The sequence below is a fragment of the Mytilus edulis genome, chromosome 9 (assembly GCF_963676685.1).
Source record: "Mytilus edulis chromosome 9, xbMytEdul2.2, whole genome shotgun sequence".
NCBI lineage: Eukaryota > Metazoa > Mollusca > Bivalvia > Mytilida > Mytilidae > Mytilus > Mytilus edulis.
In genome coordinates, this window is record NC_092352.1 from 51311094 (window position 1) to 51329125 (window position 18032).

The 18032-nt window shown below is 34.5% G+C and overlaps 5 protein-coding genes across 5 annotated transcripts; all 5 read left to right on the forward strand.

Moving 5' to 3' along the window:
• The first annotated feature begins 7067 nt into the window (after nucleotides 1-7067).
• On the forward strand, nucleotides 7068-8807 carry LOC139490030 (uncharacterized). The gene has a single exon (XM_071276883.1). The coding sequence runs from the start codon at nucleotides 7068-7070 to the stop codon at nucleotides 8805-8807; it is 1740 nt and encodes a 579-aa protein (XP_071132984.1).
• A 215-nt stretch (nucleotides 8808-9022) lies between these two features.
• On the forward strand, nucleotides 9023-9871 carry LOC139490031 (uncharacterized). Its single transcript, XM_071276884.1, has one exon. It carries the CDS (start codon nucleotides 9023-9025, stop codon nucleotides 9869-9871), a length of 849 nt encoding a protein of 282 aa, XP_071132985.1.
• A 54-nt stretch (nucleotides 9872-9925) lies between these two features.
• Nucleotides 9926-10462, forward strand: LOC139490032 (uncharacterized). Its single transcript, XM_071276885.1, has one exon. It carries the CDS (start codon nucleotides 9926-9928, stop codon nucleotides 10460-10462), a length of 537 nt encoding a protein of 178 aa, XP_071132986.1.
• A 6-nt stretch (nucleotides 10463-10468) lies between these two features.
• Nucleotides 10469-12112, forward strand: LOC139490033 (uncharacterized). Its single transcript, XM_071276886.1, has one exon. The coding sequence runs from the start codon at nucleotides 10469-10471 to the stop codon at nucleotides 12110-12112; it is 1644 nt and encodes a 547-aa protein (XP_071132987.1).
• Nucleotides 12113-12206: 94 nt separating this feature from the next.
• On the forward strand, nucleotides 12207-12740 carry LOC139490035 (uncharacterized). The gene has a single exon (XM_071276887.1). The coding sequence runs from the start codon at nucleotides 12207-12209 to the stop codon at nucleotides 12738-12740; it is 534 nt and encodes a 177-aa protein (XP_071132988.1).
• The last annotated feature ends 5292 nt before the right edge of the window (nucleotides 12741-18032 follow it).

Sequence of the window (18032 nt, forward strand, 5' to 3'; positions counted from 1 at the left end):
TGTTAAATTCTATACTCATCTTTGCGTGTTAAATTTTGACGTTAAAATTGAAAGTTCAACTATCGACATTTGGGGCTTTTAAAATTAAAATATTGCAAAAAAATACTTTTTAAATGCCTTAATATATAATGTATTATGTACTTAATGCAATAGTGTACTCATTTGATTCATCAGACTTAGCATAATCATTCAAATATCAAATTTATATGAGCCTGCGCCTAAAAATTGAGGTTTTTCAATGAAGGGGGGCCTTATATGAAGATGTAATATTTTCCAGCAATTTTAAATTTGTGAAGCTTTTTAGGTTATAAATAATCCTTACATATGTATTGTGTGTACTTTAAATGGAAAGAAAAGTTACAAATAACATATCATATTAGTTTAAAAGGGTCTTAGTCCAAGTAAGACTGGAAAAAATTAAGGGTCAATTTAGGCCATGCCATATATTTACATCAACAAATGCATATTGAGGCTATACGAAATAACATTTGTGTCTTTTTTATCATTTCTATACTCATGTGACATGATACAACAAATCTGAGCACAAAAAGACTCTTGCAATCAACTTTTCTTGCAGACAGTATGGTCTTATACAAAGATATTTGCCTTTTTAGTGAAAAACTTGAATGCAATATTAGTCTCAAAAGGCTTATACTTAAACCACTTGCTATCCGACAGAAGAAAAGAAAGATATTAAGTAAAATGGAAGAGGTACATTGTAAAGTGCTTTTGATACAAATTTAGTGAGGTCTTTATAATGGACTTCAAATTTTATGTACCAAGCTCCCCACTTTTGACTTCATCCAAACAGGGCTTTAGACAAGGGTCATTTATACAACACATTTTGCACATATTGTCTGAGATAATCTTCTTTTCTGTAGATTCAGAGTTCATAAATAAGTAAAAGAACTAGATAAAGGCATAGAAACACAAATATTGACACACGAAAACCTGTCAGATAGAAAGTCAGGATGCCATTTTTGCATCAATATTGAAAAAGCTATAAAATGCCTATTTTGACCATAAAATGCCAAAATTTGTCATTTTTGCAGAAATTCTATAAAATAAAAGTTTAAATCCTGTAGTTTCATGCTATTTGACAAATTGACACCATCACATCATTTAGGGAAGTTGACAAAGTACTGATTCTATATTTACAGATTTCACCTCTTAGGTCCGAGACCACAATTATTTCGTAGTGCATTTCTTTTAGAACATAAATGAAAATAAAAAAAATCCCACCTGCGCTTTCTCAATGAAATTTTTACAGCGTGTTGTACTACTTTTGAAACAAATTATATCAAAATTATAGAAAACTTCATCGGCTCTAACTCAAAATATGGACAATTTTATGTTTAGGGCGTCTTGAAATCTTTTGACAGCTTCTGAAGTGCTAATTTTTAACCTTTTTTCAGCTAAACCAAATCACTACCTTCCTTTAAAATTCTGGACCCAATTTTTTTTACAGTGCAATTTGAGGCATTAAACATGGAGAAATAAATTTGGAAGGGGTATACAAAATTAATGGCAAGTAACCCATTGTCACCACTAGAGACTATATTCAACGAAAATCAAGGGACGACAATTGTGGTCTCGGACCACGTGTGAACTGGAAAGAAATTTGGTTACATGAACATAATTAAGAGATTTTTTTCAAATATAATTGTCATTTAATTTTTCCGTTAATAGCATCGTTTTACTTTGTCTATTCACTAAAGTCTATATATATATCGTTTGTTAACACTATACAACTATTAGTACTTCTTTATTCAAGCATGCTATTACATATTACTATACTGATGAGCTGTATAAAAATGGATGTCAATTGATGTTTTCTCAAGTGTATTGATACACTATCATTATGATTGACAAGTATCATGATCTGTTGTTTGCACAACCTGATTTGCAAGTAACATTTAGAAAATAAGTGGGAGACAATAATTGTCATTCCATGCATGATGATTTCGATAGCGAAATCAATATTTGATTGGTTGAAACTATCACATGTGACGTCGAACAAAACATCATATTCCCCTCTGAACGTCGGGATTGCCTTGTGGGATGTTACCCATGGTTAATGTTCAATAAAAAATGTCGATACGGTTTGTTTTAAAAAATATTTCAAATATAAAAACAATTAGAAAAGAACAGATAAATAATTAACTTTAAATCGGTACTGATTATCATTGGGTATGTTGTGTTAAGTTATTAAACAAAACGGATAAGAAAACAGTTATGTAAATTTGATATTCAGAAGTAAAAAAAAGTGACGGCAGTGGAATAAAACATTCATTTCCCTTAGCTTCGTGAGATATGAAGATTTTCACCCTTGAAAAGTCATATTTCCCTTTCAACTTATATTGACCCCTTATAAAAGAAAAACACTGTAGCTAACTAAAAATTACTGATCATTTTACAAAATCTGCAGTAATATTACTAACAAATATGAATTAATGATTAAATAAGTTTTGTTGTTCCCCATCACTGGTGTGGAAGTGTAAATAATGAATGAAGTTATAAACACAATTCTTCAAAATCTGATGTCAACTAATATAAATTCTAATTTTAAGCATGGTATTCTTGTTTCACTGTTCTTGTTTGTTATTCATTGCAAATTATATGTTGAATCATTAAGGATATTTTGAAAATATATTGTGCATGTATAACCTGATAATGTATAACTATACTAAGGAAATTGATTTAGAATGTCATCAACATTCACATACTTTAATATACTAATGAATTTGCAATTCTTGATGTACAACATGTTCAAGCCAAAAGAAAAGCTAACATGTCAATGACAATAAAATGCAAGTCTGAGCTAGGCATGGTATCAAATATTGTATAATATAAACAAGTCATATTTGCAGATGTATAGCTACAAAATGTATGATTGAATCAACAGTTCATTGCTGGACTTTATCTCCTTCTTTAAAACTGTAGTTTAATTTTTTTTCCCCAAAAAATAAAAAAAATATTATGTAAGAAATGTGAAAGTCATACAATGTACATGTATTAAGTCACACAATATACATGTATAGTTACTTGTTATATAATGTGAAAATTCTTGTTACAAAATCTAGTTAAAATAGTTTCATACATGTATATTCATGATATTGTTTTGAAAACCAGTGCAATCATAAATCCTCAGCAAAACTGTACCATGCATTGTTTTTGGGTTCATATTAGTCGCACATTATTTATTCTTTTATAATCATTTTTCAGAAACTCTACTCTAAGAACTGTTAATAAATTAAATGGAGCAGAATAATGTGTGTGTACATGTATGTGTGATATTTACTTGAGGCAAGTTTATAAAACAAAGAAATACGAAATTATAATAAAATTTATACATGAACTTGCATTTTGACCCTATGTTCTACATAATTATTTCTTGTTAAATGACAAGACGTGTTATCAGGCACATGAATTGTAGTATATATAACAAAATGAATAAGGCAATAATGATTGTGACAAAGTTTTTTTGTCAATGAACTACATGTACGATTGGAAGGCTCACTTGCAACTATGTTCAGGGGAATAAGAATTGCATAAATATATGAGTTTTAATAACAGAAAATATTTCATTAAAAAAAACCGACCTGAAATAACCGTTTTGCAACATTTTTTAAAGTTAATTTAAGTGATAATCAGTGTTGACCCCAGTAAACACTAAAACGTTTCATTTGTACCTGAAGTTTTAATGGTAATTTATAATCATCGATCGGCAACACTGTCATAGCCTAAATCTGCTTTCTGTTACCATTACAAACACAATCCATATTACTTTATTTAATTTTTTGAAGATCCACTTTTGATAGAATTTTCTTTATATTTCGGGAATATATATATATATAATATGTGTGGTCGTGTGGTCTAGCCATGCTAGCGGGATGGCTAGAGTGCAGGCGATTTGGTGTCACGATATCTCAGTAGCATGGGTTCGAATCCCGGCGAGGGAAGAACAAAAAATTTGCGAAAGCAAATTTACAGATCTAACATTGTTGGGTTGATGTTTAGACGAGTTGTATATATATATATCATCAGAGACCTTATAAACTCTTAAATTAGAGGTTTTATTTATGATAAATATCACATCGCTAAATGGTAAACACATTCACATTAGCTTAATTTCAAAGTAAACAAATAACGTAGATCAAAATTAGCATGAAAAGTATCTGGATTCATAAAATCAACATGGTTAAAAATAGAATGTTCTCGTACAAAATAAAATTCATCAGCTTTTCTTTAAAACAGGTCTTCTTGGAAATCTTCAAAACCATGGCGATACAGTTTAATATCACCAAAACATAGTATATATAATTACGTTTTATAACAGTAATTGAGTCAATATAGGTAACGGCGGAATGGACACAACAGCAATACAGTCAACATTACGCAATACACATTACACGTGTAGTTCGACGGGTAAATCTGGGTCAACATCAATAAACAGTAAAAATGGCTCTTTTGATGAAATCGGAACTTTAGAATGAATGGCGATACAGTTATCACCGATACAAATTGAATAATGTCAAATGAAAATAGCATAAATATATAAACCGGATCCAAATGTTACGTAAATCAAATAATGTTGATGCAACGAGATAAATCTCACGTGCTTTCTGGTTAAAAACGGAATACATGTAGACATTCATAAATAATTCACAAAGACAGTACGTACACGAGACGAGACATGGTCTGTTCTTCTCCTCAAAAATACAATTTAAATGTTGGTACTAGAATAAAAGTTCGGCTTAATTTTTAAAATCAATAAAAAGTTATTAGCATCATGGCGGAATAACAGGATCCATCAGGAACAATCGGTTAACTTTTTAAGTAAAAATATCCAAAATTCAATTAAAAATTAAACTCCAAAATATGTATAAATCATTATTCACGATCGTTTCGGGTCCCCACCATATTACGGACTAGGGGAATAGCTCTGGTAGCATGGATGGAGGCGATTACATACGGACACATAAAAACACATCAGCTTCCATTTCTACATTTTTAATCAGACAAAGATTGACGTCACAAACATAGATACAAAATACTGACAAAAGGGGAACAACTCTTTTTTACAAACAGAAACATAATCTGACCATACATACTGATATCAAGAGGATATAAAACCAAAAACATCACAGACGCTTTTGATAAAGCCCAAGAAAAAGATCGAGCTAGCCTCATGGAATAAAAAGATAAGACGACCCGTGCAGATAGAATTCCGTTTGTTGTAACCTTCCATCCCGATTTGACAAATATTTCATCTACTATCCGAAAGCACTGGCGTCTTATCGAAAATGACTCTTCCTTAAAAAGAAATTTTTCCATCACCTCCTGTTATTGCCTATCGCAGACCCAAAAATCTCAAAGACATACTTGTGACATCAAAAGTAAAGAAACAAGAAACTTCTAAATTTGGGTGTTACAAACAATGCGGTAGAAGCAATTGTAAGTGCTGTAAAGCCGACAACACTGACCACTCTTTCACATTGTTTCAGCAGCACAGTAACAAAGCAGCGATACAACATCTATGTTACATCTAATTACAAAACGGAAAATAGTATTTATATTCTTACTTGTGGAACTTGCAAGCTGCAGTATGTTGGTGAAACAGAAACTAAATTCAACATCAGACTTAACAATCACCGGCCGTTCTATACAAAAGAAAGAAACTGTCCAATAACGAGACACTTCTTAAGAACAGGACATACTTTTGATAATATCACCTTTCAAATAATTGAGGTAAACCAAAATTGGGACTCCGAAAGGAGAAAACAGAGAGAAAGGTTCTGGATGCATCAGCTACGTACTCTTGAACCTGATGGACTTAATGAGAGGGATGAAAAACAGTTCTACCCAAAACCAAAGGAATAGATCATGAATTTCATTCTATTTAACTAAAACAACTATTTGTTAAGATTTAAAAATTGTTATGTACAATAAACGGCAAAAATATGTTTTATATACCCCATCAATCAATATGTTAAACTTTTACACAAATTTTGTGTAGCCGTCAAGCTACAAAGATATTTTTTGTCATGCATCCGATTTCACCTAGATAGATGCACACGCCCGATGAAGCTAATTTGTTTAGCGAAATATTGCGTGAATAATATATAAAATATAACATCTAATTTTATAACACTCATTAGTGTGTTAAAGTTACATTCTTAGACACTTATATATAATATATAATATATGTATATATATATATCCAGATCCAGAAATCCAAAGTCTAGAACACTTACAGGCATCATTCCAAGAAACTGCAAAGAAAATAAGACTTCTAACATTGAATAAACATTTGAAGTTGTATTGGAGATTTTACAAAAAAAAACATTATTGATCACTGGCAAATGATTGTACATTTTTTTAAGTTTTTTTTAATTTGATTTAATGCATTACTTTATTCTTACTAGTTACATGCAAATATTTGGTTTACTAGACTTATTTTTATTAGTTATAAATTTTACTCTGATTTAATGTTTCACATAGACCAATTGTCAATAATTGAATAAGTCCAGGAATTCTAGGACATAACTGACCAACCTTTATAGAAATAAATGAAATGTAATCATATTTATTGAAGTACCCTTGAGAAAATGGTACAGGATATCACAGGATAATCTTGAGAAAAATCACAGGACAATCTTGCGATATCCTGATCCTGAGATAGGGTTTAACATGGGACGGTATTGGAACAAGGATATTCCAGGGATATCCAGAAACCATCCCGACCATAAATATCCTAGTAGAAAATCCTGTGATAATCCTGTGCTCAGGATTCATCAGGTCCTGGTATCAGGCAATAATCCTGATGTCAAGATTTACAGATTTGCTTGCTGTCGTGAATATAGGCCAAGAGACTTTAGCACTTGATCTTATGTAATTGTTTCCCGTACTTTCGCGCACACTATTGTTAATGTAACGTAACGTTATTGTTACGTATCTTATCTTACGATCATAAAGGTTCTGAACTAGCTTGACGTTATTTTCTTCCACAACAAAGGTGAATAACCCTCAAGATATTGGTGCCGTGACGAAAATCTCAACTAGAGATGAGTTCGAAACTCAAAACAGTACGAGCCGCACATCGACGAGCAGTAATAAAGCTACTGAAAAAAGGAGACCCGACAGAAGAACCGCAACAAGATGTCGTCAACCTCAAATCCATGATGAAGCTTATCAAAACCAAGAAGAAGACATTGTCCGACCTCAATGAGAAGATTTTAGAATCTATTGAAGAAGAAGAAGAAGACCTCGACGAAGAAATTGAAGAAGTTGACAGATACGAGTTAGAGATTCAAATTGGAATAACGAAAATTGAAAAGTTCATAAAACAAGTAAGTGTTAGTCAGTCTAAAAATCAATCAGCTCTTAACCCTAATGTATCAGATTTTATATGCAATAACCCCAGCGTGCAAGAACATTCTAACCAGATACTTTTCAACTCAGAGCAAACAAGCCTAAGCCAGTCAAGCATGCCCAACTCCACAGTGTCAAGTCATTATAACAAATTACCTAAACTCAACTTGCCAACTTTCGGCGGAAATCTATTGGAATGGTCAGCCTTTTGGGATTCCTATAATAATTCCGTACATGAAAATCCTTCATTGAGTGACGTGCAACGATTTAATTATTTAAAATCGCAACTTTATGGAGAAACTAGCCAGTGTATTTCGGGAATGCAAATGACTAATACAAACTATAATCAAGCAATACAAATTCTACACGAGAGATTTGGCCAACAACACAAAATAGTAAACGCATACATGCAAAATTTGCTAAATTTGCATGCACCAACGCCCGGAATTAGGGGACTGAAATCGTTCAATGACACAATAGAAAGTAATATACGTGAATTAGAAGGAATGGGTCGATATCAGGAATCGTACGGAAGCCTATTAATACCACTAATACTCAACAAGCTTCCATGTTTTGTCAGACAAAACATTACTCGAGACCACGGTAATGATGATTGGGATATTTCAAGTTTACGCAAAGCAATAAAGAAAGAAATTTGTATCCAAGAGGCCGCTAACGCCAATCCTATTGAAACCGATATTATCCCCACCGCATCGTTCGTGACAGAAACTACAAATAAAAGATGGAAGTCAACAGGGTCTAAAGATAGTAACAACAATAGTTCCGTTAAGATTAAAAGGCCGTGTTTGTTTTGTCAAAACCCGCATCACCCAAATGAATGTACAAAGATCACCGATATAAACGCCCGCACCCAAATCGTAAAGGAAAAACGAGTTTGCTTTAACTGTTTCGGTAATCACAAGGTTTCGGAATGCAAGTCAAAATACAGTTGCCGAAATTGCAGTAAGAAACATCTTAGTAGCATCTGTCGTAATAATTTACTAAATGAAAACTCCACTTCAAATAAAAATAAAGCCGTAACAAAACCTGTCAACGAAGAGCTACAAAGTACCACAGAAACAAAGAGCGCCGCTATGCATTCTGCAGTTACAGCACATACCGACATTCTATTGAAAACCGCCGTAGCGCCCGTATGTTACCATGATGAAAGTGTTATGACTAACATTCTACTCGATGAAGGCGCCCAGAATTCATTTATTTCTCAAGAACTAGTAGAGAAACTCCATATCAAACCAACTGGTATAGTAAGCATGCAAATTTCTGCATTTGGCGGGAAAGAAGGTGATGTACGCAACCTGGAGAAAGCAACATTATCCATTGAGACCGAAAGAAAAGAAAGAATTCCAATGGAAGTAATTATTGTTCCAAAAATTGCCGTACCGATACATATGAAGAAACGGGTAAACATTTAAGCTTGCCCTATTTACGAGGATGACAACTTGCCCACCCAGTCACGCAGGATGAAAAGTTTTCCATTTCACTTCTCGTTGGAGCAGACTACTACTGGTCTTTAGTACAAGATGAAATTATTCGAGGTGACGGACCAACAGCTGTTAAATCTAAAATAGGCTATTTGCTATCAGGACCACTGAACACAGATATCAACACTCAACAATGGAACTCTACGATGATGAATGTCTTAGTTGCGCACAAACCCGAGGAGTGCGATTTACAGAAATTTTGGGAAATTGAGTCGAGCGGATTAGAGGCGGATTCTAATGAAAACACAAAAAATGTACAAAACCTAATGCTTGAGTACCAAAACTCTAGCATAACATTTAAGGAAAATAAATATGTCGCAAAACTACCATGGAAACAATATCATCCCGAGTTACCCACTAATGAATATATATCAAGAAGGAGGACCCAGAATGTTATAGATAGGTTGGCTAAAGATCCGGATATGTTAAATCTATACGACAAGATTATCAAAGAACAGGAGATGAAAGATTTCATAGAAAAGGTACCCATTACAGAAATAGATCGCGAGCATGGAAGAATCCACTACATACCACACCATCCCGTTAAGAAAGATTCAAACACGACCCCTATTAGGATTGTATATGACTGCAGTTGCCATGGAAATCCAGATTTACCCAGCCTTAATGACTGCCTATCTTCAGCACCACCTATTTTAAATAAATTGACAAGCATTCTTACAAGATTTAGATTAGGAAAATATGGCATCACAACGGACATAGAAAAAGAATTTTTACAAGTAAGACTTGACAATGATGACCGAGACGCCACACGTTTCTTTTGGTTGTCCGATTCAACTGACCCAACAAGTGAATTGATTATGTACAGATTCAAAGTTGTTCTTTTTGGAGCAACGTGTTCGCCGTTTATTTTAAACGCAACATTACTGAAACATTTATCCATGAATCAGAGCAAAGTAGCAACAATTCTACAAGAAGATCTATATGTTGACAATGTACTATCTAGCATTAACTCGGAAGAAGCCACAATTAAATAATTCAATGAATCCAGAGAACTGCTAAAACAGGGAGGCTTCAATTTACGGTCATGGATGTCCAACAGCGACAAACTCAGAGATTTGGCCCTATCGGAAAAAGTATTGGATTCAGACAAGGACACTAAAATATTGGCAATGCGTTGGGATGCAGAATCAGATACAATCAGCTTTGCCGAAACAAAACAATCAAAGATGGACACACAGTTGACAAAACGTGAACTTTTGAGACAGTCTCCCGCTATATATGACCCGTTAGGACTACTCGGACCGATAACAATTAGAGCAAAAACACTTATTCAAGAACTTTGGAAAAAAGGATATGCATGGGACGAGACGCTACCAAAAGAAATTGAAAACGAATGGACCGATGTGAAGAATGACATCTTACAGATAACTACGACACTTAAAATACAGAGATACTATTTTGCAAACCATGACGAGGAAACAAGCGAAACTACTCTACACATTTTTGTTGATGCAAGTCAGAAAGCATACGGAGCTTCAGATTACTTGAGTAAAGGCACAGAGTCTACACTTTTTGTCGCGAAGAACCGTGTTGCACCGTTAAAATTGATAACTCTACCAAAATAAGAATTAATGGCTGCAGTGATCGGAGCACGACTCTCAAAAGATGTAATCGAAAACTTAGGAGTTAAAAGAGCAGTATTTTGGAGTGATAGCCAAATAGTTCTACACTGGCTTACCTCATCGAAATCGTTAAACAAGTTTGTAAAAAATCGTGTTAGTGAAATTAAAGAACTAAGTGAAACTCATGAATGGAAATATGTACCCACAGAAATGAACCCAGCTGACTTACAAACACGTGGATTAACTGCATCGCAATTTGAAGATTCGACATTATGGATGAATGGACCCCAGTGGTTAACGGACGAGTGTAAATGGCCTACGTGGACAAGACATGTGGAAATAAGCACTCAGCTATCTAATATCACCGGACCAAAGACACACAGAAGTGACGATAAAGTACCAAGTGATCCGCAGCGAATATCACAAATCATAGACATGAACAGGTATTCTGATCTAAATAAACTTTTAACTGTAACTGGATACATCTTCGTGAAAGAGCTAGAACATATTTCGTTAAACCCGAAAGTTAAATCACTACCGCTTGTACAACAGTTACGTTTATATTTGGATGAAAATGGAATCATACGATGTAAAGGCAGAATACAAAATTCATCTATAGACGAAAACGCGAAGTTTCCTATTTTACTACCAAAGAACCACAAACTTACAGATTTTGTCATTATGGACGCACATCTAAGAAATCTACAAACAGGAGTCGGTCAGACAATAACACATATAAGGCAATCTTACTGGATACCAGCAATTCGACAATGTGTGAACAGTGTCTTACGTAAATGCATACAGTGCCAAAAAATAATTGGTAAACCGTATAACAGCCCGGAACCACCACCACTACCAAAGGATCGAGTAAAAGACACCATACCATTTTGCACAACTGGGATCGATTTTGCCGGACCTCTACACATCAAGGATACATCAACACAACCGCGAAAGGTATATATATGTTTATTCACATGTGCATGTATACGAGCTATACATTTGGAACTTGTACCTGATTTTTCATTGAACACTTTTATCCTAGCATTTAGACGTTTTATCAGTCGAAAAGGAACACCACAAATTATTTATTCTGATAACGCGCCTACATTTGTAGCCGCATCAAATGCACTTCAAAGTCAGCTGAATTTACATATCAACTTGAAATTCATTCCGAAAGGAGCGCCGTGGTATGGCGGATGGTGGGAACGTCTAATTGGCTTAACGAAAATTGAAAAGTTCATAAAAGAAGTAAGTGTTAGTCAGTCTAAAAATCAATCAGCTCTTAACCCTGATGCATCAGATTTTATATGCAATAACCCCAGCGTGCAAGAACATTCTAACCAGATAATTTTCAACTCAGAGCAAACAAGCCTAAGCCAGTCAAGCATGCCCACCTCAACAGTGTCAAGTCATTATAACAAATTGCCTAAACTCAACTTGCCAACTTTCGGCGGAAATCTATTGGAATGGTCAGCCTTTTGGGATTCCTATAATAATTCCGTACATGAAAATCCTTCATTGAGTGACGTGCAACGATTTAATTATTTAAAATCGCAACTTTATGGAGAAGCTAGCCAGTGTATTTCGGGAATGCAAATGTCATTTGAAGTGGAGTTTTCATTTAGTAAATTATTACGGCAGATGCTACTGTGATGTTTTTTACTGCAATTTCGGCAACTGGAAAGGCAACTGGAAAGGAGCGCCGTGGTATGGCGGATGGTGGGAACGTCTAATTGGCTTAACGAAAATGACATTAAAGAAAGTATTTGGTAAAGCACTCGTCAGCGAACAATCTTTGACAACAATACTCACTGAGATTGAAACTATTATAAACAATCGCCCACTTACATATATATCTTCAGATATAAGAGATCCCGAACCCTTGACGCCATCTCATCTTTTACACGGAAGGATTATTACGACCACAGAGATGCACAACGACAAACACAACGCGAATATTCAAGAACTTGATACGATCACAGCAAACAAACTATTTGAGAGAAAAGGACTCTTATTAGACCATTTTGCAAAACGCTGGTCTAATGAATATCTTACCGGATTACGTGAATATCATCGAGCCTCTGGAAAACATACTGGACAAGTTAACATCGGTGACGTAGTTCAACTAGGAAGTGAATCGCCACGACTTTTATGGAAATTAGGAACAATAGAAGACGTCATCAAAGGAGGAGATGGACTTATTCGAGCAGCAAAAGTACGGACTTCTAGAGGACTAGTTACCACACGACCAATTGTGAAGTTATATCCATTAGAACTATAGTAACTGTAAAAGGATTTTTGTGAAGGACAGTTAACGTAAAGTGAAATTACAAAAAACTTTCAATGTGATCCATTTATAGAACTTTAAAGTTTTGATTATTTATCATTTAAAATAATTTTAATTCTTATGCATTTTGAGGCCCCCAGAATGTCGTGAATATAGGCCAAGAGACTTTAGCACTTGATCTTATGTAATTGTTTCCCGTACTTTCGCGCACACTATTGTTAATGTAACGTAACGTTATTGTTACATATCTTATCTTACGATCATAAAGCATCTGAACTAGCTTGACGTTATTTTCTTCCACAACAAAGGTGAATAACCCTCAAGATACTTGCATTGTGTTGGCCCTGGGATAATCCTTGTATATCCAGTGAATATCCTGAAAATGTCCTCAGTTCAGGAGACAGGACCAATAGATGTCTTACATGTATTCTATACAGGATCCAGGGGGAGGGTTCTGCGAGTTGGAACCCCCCTTTTTTGGGAAATTTATGCATTTGAATGGGGATATATAGTTGGAACCCCCCCTTTTCAAAATGACTGGATCCGCCCCTGTCAGTGACCCAATATTAAAATTAAGTTATGCGTCAGATATATAAAAGGATACATGTAAAGTTCTGCTCCTTTCTGTGTTAATTGCCATCTCTGTTCTTCCAGATAGTATTGCTGAATAAATGTAACTGAATTCTGCATGGAATCTGTTCACAATCAAAACTGGCAGCTCCATTTAATATTACAAAATTCTTCAACATCCTATGACCATATGAGTTGACACCAGATATATATAGATGTAGTTTTTGGAACAAAGTTATTTCAAATGTCAGATATAACTATGTGCTCATTATACCAAAAAGTTGTTTTTACAAAAACATTTTTTTATATCACTTGAGATGTATACGTACCCTTCATAAATCATTAAAGGGGTGGGCCTTTGTCAATCTGTTGCCTGGTGAAAGTTAAAACCCAGAAATGCATGTAAAGTTCTATTGAAGTATTTCCATTTTTCCTAAATTTGATCTATCCTGAGTAAAATTGGGACTTGTTTTTCATTCAGCAGTTCAGAAAAAAATTCCAAATTCAACAAGCTGGGCACAACCCAGGAAAAGTTAAACTAATATGCTTGATTTTTTAACTAATGAACACACTTGCTATCACATGTAGAAGGTGCCATATTGTAGATTTAATTCCAAACAATTCAATTGGAAAAAGAATTTCCTGTATACTGGGATTTTTTTTAACACCAATCAGTGGGGTATACCCTGAAAAAACAGACTTTTCCCTGACTTCAGACCGATCTGATTGTATGTTCCCAATGTTTTATTTGTAAGCTCTCATTTAGTGCCCTCTATTTGCACATAAGGAATTAAATATCAAGACTACATATATTTATCATACATATCAGCTGGGAACAGTATATCTACTTCTTTTTTCTCTTGGTGCTCGTATAGATAGTAAAAAGGCATTGTAATCGACTAGTAATGGATTGAGACTTGTATACTTTGTAAAAAATGAAATACATTTTTTTTTTATTTTTTTTTTTAGTGGGGTCCAAAAAAGGGGGATCAATGCCCCAAATACCTGCGGTCTTTGATCCTAGTCCGAGATTACTCTGACGTCCAACGGCTGTTTTGCCAGACAAGCTGGGGCCGTGAGACGTCAGAGCTCGTCCCATATCAAAAAGTGGATATTTGCCCAACCAAAATAGATGCGCTGCTTCGTCGCTTCTGGTGCCGACTGACGGCCTTGGAATTATATAAATCGGGCATCAATCTGTCCTTTTTCATTTATCTCTTCATTTATGTAAGTTTCACTAGTCCTATAACATATGACCTCGGGGGCATTATTTACTATTTCTATTTACTGTTCTGATATTTTTTTTTACTATCAATGTGCCACCCGAGGTCATATCGCGATAGGCAAAATTCGCGTAGTAAAAAAAAATTCTCAAATCAACATGATACTCTCAAAGTAGAAACCTGTTTAAATGAGTATCGATACTCTCAAGATAGAAAACCATTAATAAGAGTATCGATACTCTTAAGGTAGAAAACTGTTTAAAAAGGTATAAAAACACTCAAGGTAAAAAAAAAGCTGCTTTAAGAGTATCGATACATCCATGGAAGAAAACTGTTTAAAAAATTATTGGTACTCTCAACGTTGAAAACTGTCGATACTCTCAAAATAGAAAACCGTTTTTAAGAGTATCGATACTCTCAACATGTTCAACACACTCAATGTAACCTGTTTAAAAGAATATTGATTCTCTTGAGGTAGAAAACAGTTTCAAAGAGTATCGATACTCCGTCAAAAATAAACTTATTTACAGTGTAGATGTTAAAAAACTGCTTCTAAAATACTGCTTCTCATGAACTATAAAACGTTTTTACCGGAATATTCTAAGGCTGGAGGTAGACAATGCTTAATTGAGTATCGCTACTCTTGAAAATATATTTGCAAACATTTTGTATACTCTTTAGCAAAAAGAGCTATAACCTAAGAGTGGCGATACTCTGTGGTATTATACTTGTGACGTATAGTAATAGACAGTACTCTGGAAGTCAAGACATACAGGAACCGCATATGACAAAGAGCGTCAATACTCTTTAGATAAGACACTTATAAAGAGGAGATGTAAATTAAAGTAATCGTATTCTAGTATCACAACTCTCGTACATATAAAATGATAACTTGATAATTTTGTTTGCATTGATGATAATTTTTGTATTTAATTTTCCTGTTGGACCGTGAAATCAATACGCATTTCTAAATGAAAAAAATCTAATACACAATGTTTCAGCACTCATTGAGTTGGAAATATCAAAACTTGACCAAAACGGGAATTATTTATTTTCCCTTTTTTATTTTTAACGTGTTATGTGAATCTTGTTTTTAAGTGTGTCCAATCATACTTAGAAGTGAAATATCACATAATATTGCTTTAAATCCAATGAAAATGTGTCATAATATAACAAATCAACATTCATCAACATCACGTTCAAACTTTCAAACGGCTAATACAAAAACGGATTCCTTCGTGAAACGAAACGAAATTTTATTCTTCTGTGTGTAAACCTCCTTTGAACAGGAGCACATGATGTTAAACCCGTACTATAAGATAACGTACAGATATAACAGAAATTATTATGTTATATGATAAATTTACATGAAGATTTTCTTTGTATCTAAAATAAAAACTAGATAGAATATTAAAAAAAACTGTAAATGATCGGTATACTGGATTAATATTCAATTACAGGTCTTCCTGTACAGCTGCACTATCTCAGTCATTTTCTTCTATATCAGGAATGATTTTAAATTAGTTTACAGTTTGAAAATATACATGGGTTCAATTGAATATAATTATCGTTTATGCTTGGTTTTTAAATAAAAATGGAAGTGAAACACCGATGATAGTATCATTATTTAACATACAGTCTAGTTTGAACCGAACAACTCCTTGAGCGAGCGAAGCAATCTTCATTCACCCATTAGTCGGATTGACAGTATTGACATTTATTATACAGTTCAGTTTTAACCGGTCAAGTCTCTATGTACAACTCCATGGGCGAGCAAAGCAAACTTCATTTACCCATTAGTCGGAATTACAGTATAGAGTTCAGTTTCAACCAGACAAGTCTCTATGTACAACTCCATGGGCGAGCAAAGTAATGTTCATTCGCCCATTACTTTTAAATGCCACAAGAAACTTTATACTTAGTTTGTTATCTACACGTTCTTGGTTAAGGAAAGTCTGTACATTGAAAAAGCATCTCTTTTGGTATGGACACTTTTCAATGCGCACAGAACAAGATCTGCAGGAAGAACAATCACAATGTTCCAAGTCGCACCCACTGCATATATTACTTTCCGACAGACTTGCAACTGTTTTCTCACTGGTCTGAAAGAAGTGACAGTACTTGCGTACGGACACACATGCTATCTTTGTTTTGTACGATTTTCGCAATATCTCTAGCGGTATTTTTCAAAGACACAGTGAACATGTCGTAAATGATGAGACTTAGCTCTTGTCGGCCATCTCTCGCACAATGGACTGCCTCTTGCCAGTAAGAAAGTACAGATTTAGGGCATCCAATATGTACTACCAAGTCTACGTCCCGTATGTTTAGACCCATACCCAAAATAACTATAGCAATCACACATCGGGTCCTTCTTTCTTTCAGTTTGAATTCTTTTAAAATTCTATCTTTTGAGTCTTGGTGTGTACTGTTATGGAACATTTCTATGAATATATTGTTTGGGTAATATATGCCCTTACTTAAAGACAGAGCAAAAAAAATATATTTAATTTGATTTTTTCATTTTTTTTTTGGCATTTAGTTTTAATTGTCTGAAATACTTGCAACCGGACTTTAAGCACAAACAACTATTTTTTGTTATCTTTATTTGAACAATTGTAGACATCAAACATGTCTAATTAAAAACATGCTACTTCGTGTATGATATGCCTGAAATATTTCAGACTTTACTAATTGAGCAAATCAATCTATTCGCGAGAAAACTGGTCATCAGCGGGAAATTACATGTGGCATTCTTTTTACACAAAATGCCTCAACACGCAGTGCGTAAGCAATTAGACAGGTTTGGTGGCTATTAGTAGGAACACCAAATTTGTAGAAGAACTGGTAAGTCGTATTACAAGTTGTGAGTCGGAAAAGCCGTCAGTAATGGTTTGGCTTGGAAAGAAGGCCAGGGACGAAAGATACTAAAGGGACAGTCAAACTCATAAATCGAAAATAAACTGACAACACCATGGCTAAAAATGAAAAAGACAAAAAGACAAACAATAGTACACATGACACATCATAAAAAACTAAAGAATAAGCAACACGAACCCCACCAAAAACTAGGGGTGATCTCAGGTGCTCCGGAAGGGTAAGCAGATCCTGCTCCACATGTGGCACCCGTCGTGTTGCTTATCTGATAACAAATCCGGTAAATAGTCTAATTCGGTAGGTCACATTCATGAAAGGGAAGGGGATTGTAGTTACAACGTAAGGAACATATCCGATATCATTTGTGTAACGGTTATGCTATAACGGTCAACCATCTCGTGACGGCGTCCGTAAAATTTATGAAGGAATGATTTCAACTTCACCATTTGGAACTCTTGGTTTAATAGCTTCCTTGTGAGCAGCAACCCTCTATCAAGAAAATAATGATAGGAAATGCAAGCACGGGAATATCAATTGGGAGATATAGACCCCGTATGCAGGTGCTGCTGGAATGTTGCTACTTAGAAATGGAAAGTTCACAATTGGAAAGCTGAAA

Excerpts from the sequence above, each read along its gene's own strand:
- LOC139490035 (XM_071276887.1), top strand. The coding sequence starts at position 12,207 with ATGACATTAAAGAAAGTATTTGGTAAAGCACTCGTCAGCGAACAATCT.
- LOC139490033 (XM_071276886.1), top strand. The coding sequence starts at position 10,469 with ATGGCTGCAGTGATCGGAGCACGACTCTCAAAAGATGTAATCGAAAAC.
- LOC139490030 (XM_071276883.1), top strand. The coding sequence starts at position 7,068 with ATGAGTTCGAAACTCAAAACAGTACGAGCCGCACATCGACGAGCAGTA.
- LOC139490031 (XM_071276884.1), top strand. The coding sequence starts at position 9,023 with ATGATGAATGTCTTAGTTGCGCACAAACCCGAGGAGTGCGATTTACAG.
- LOC139490032 (XM_071276885.1), top strand. The coding sequence starts at position 9,926 with ATGTCCAACAGCGACAAACTCAGAGATTTGGCCCTATCGGAAAAAGTA.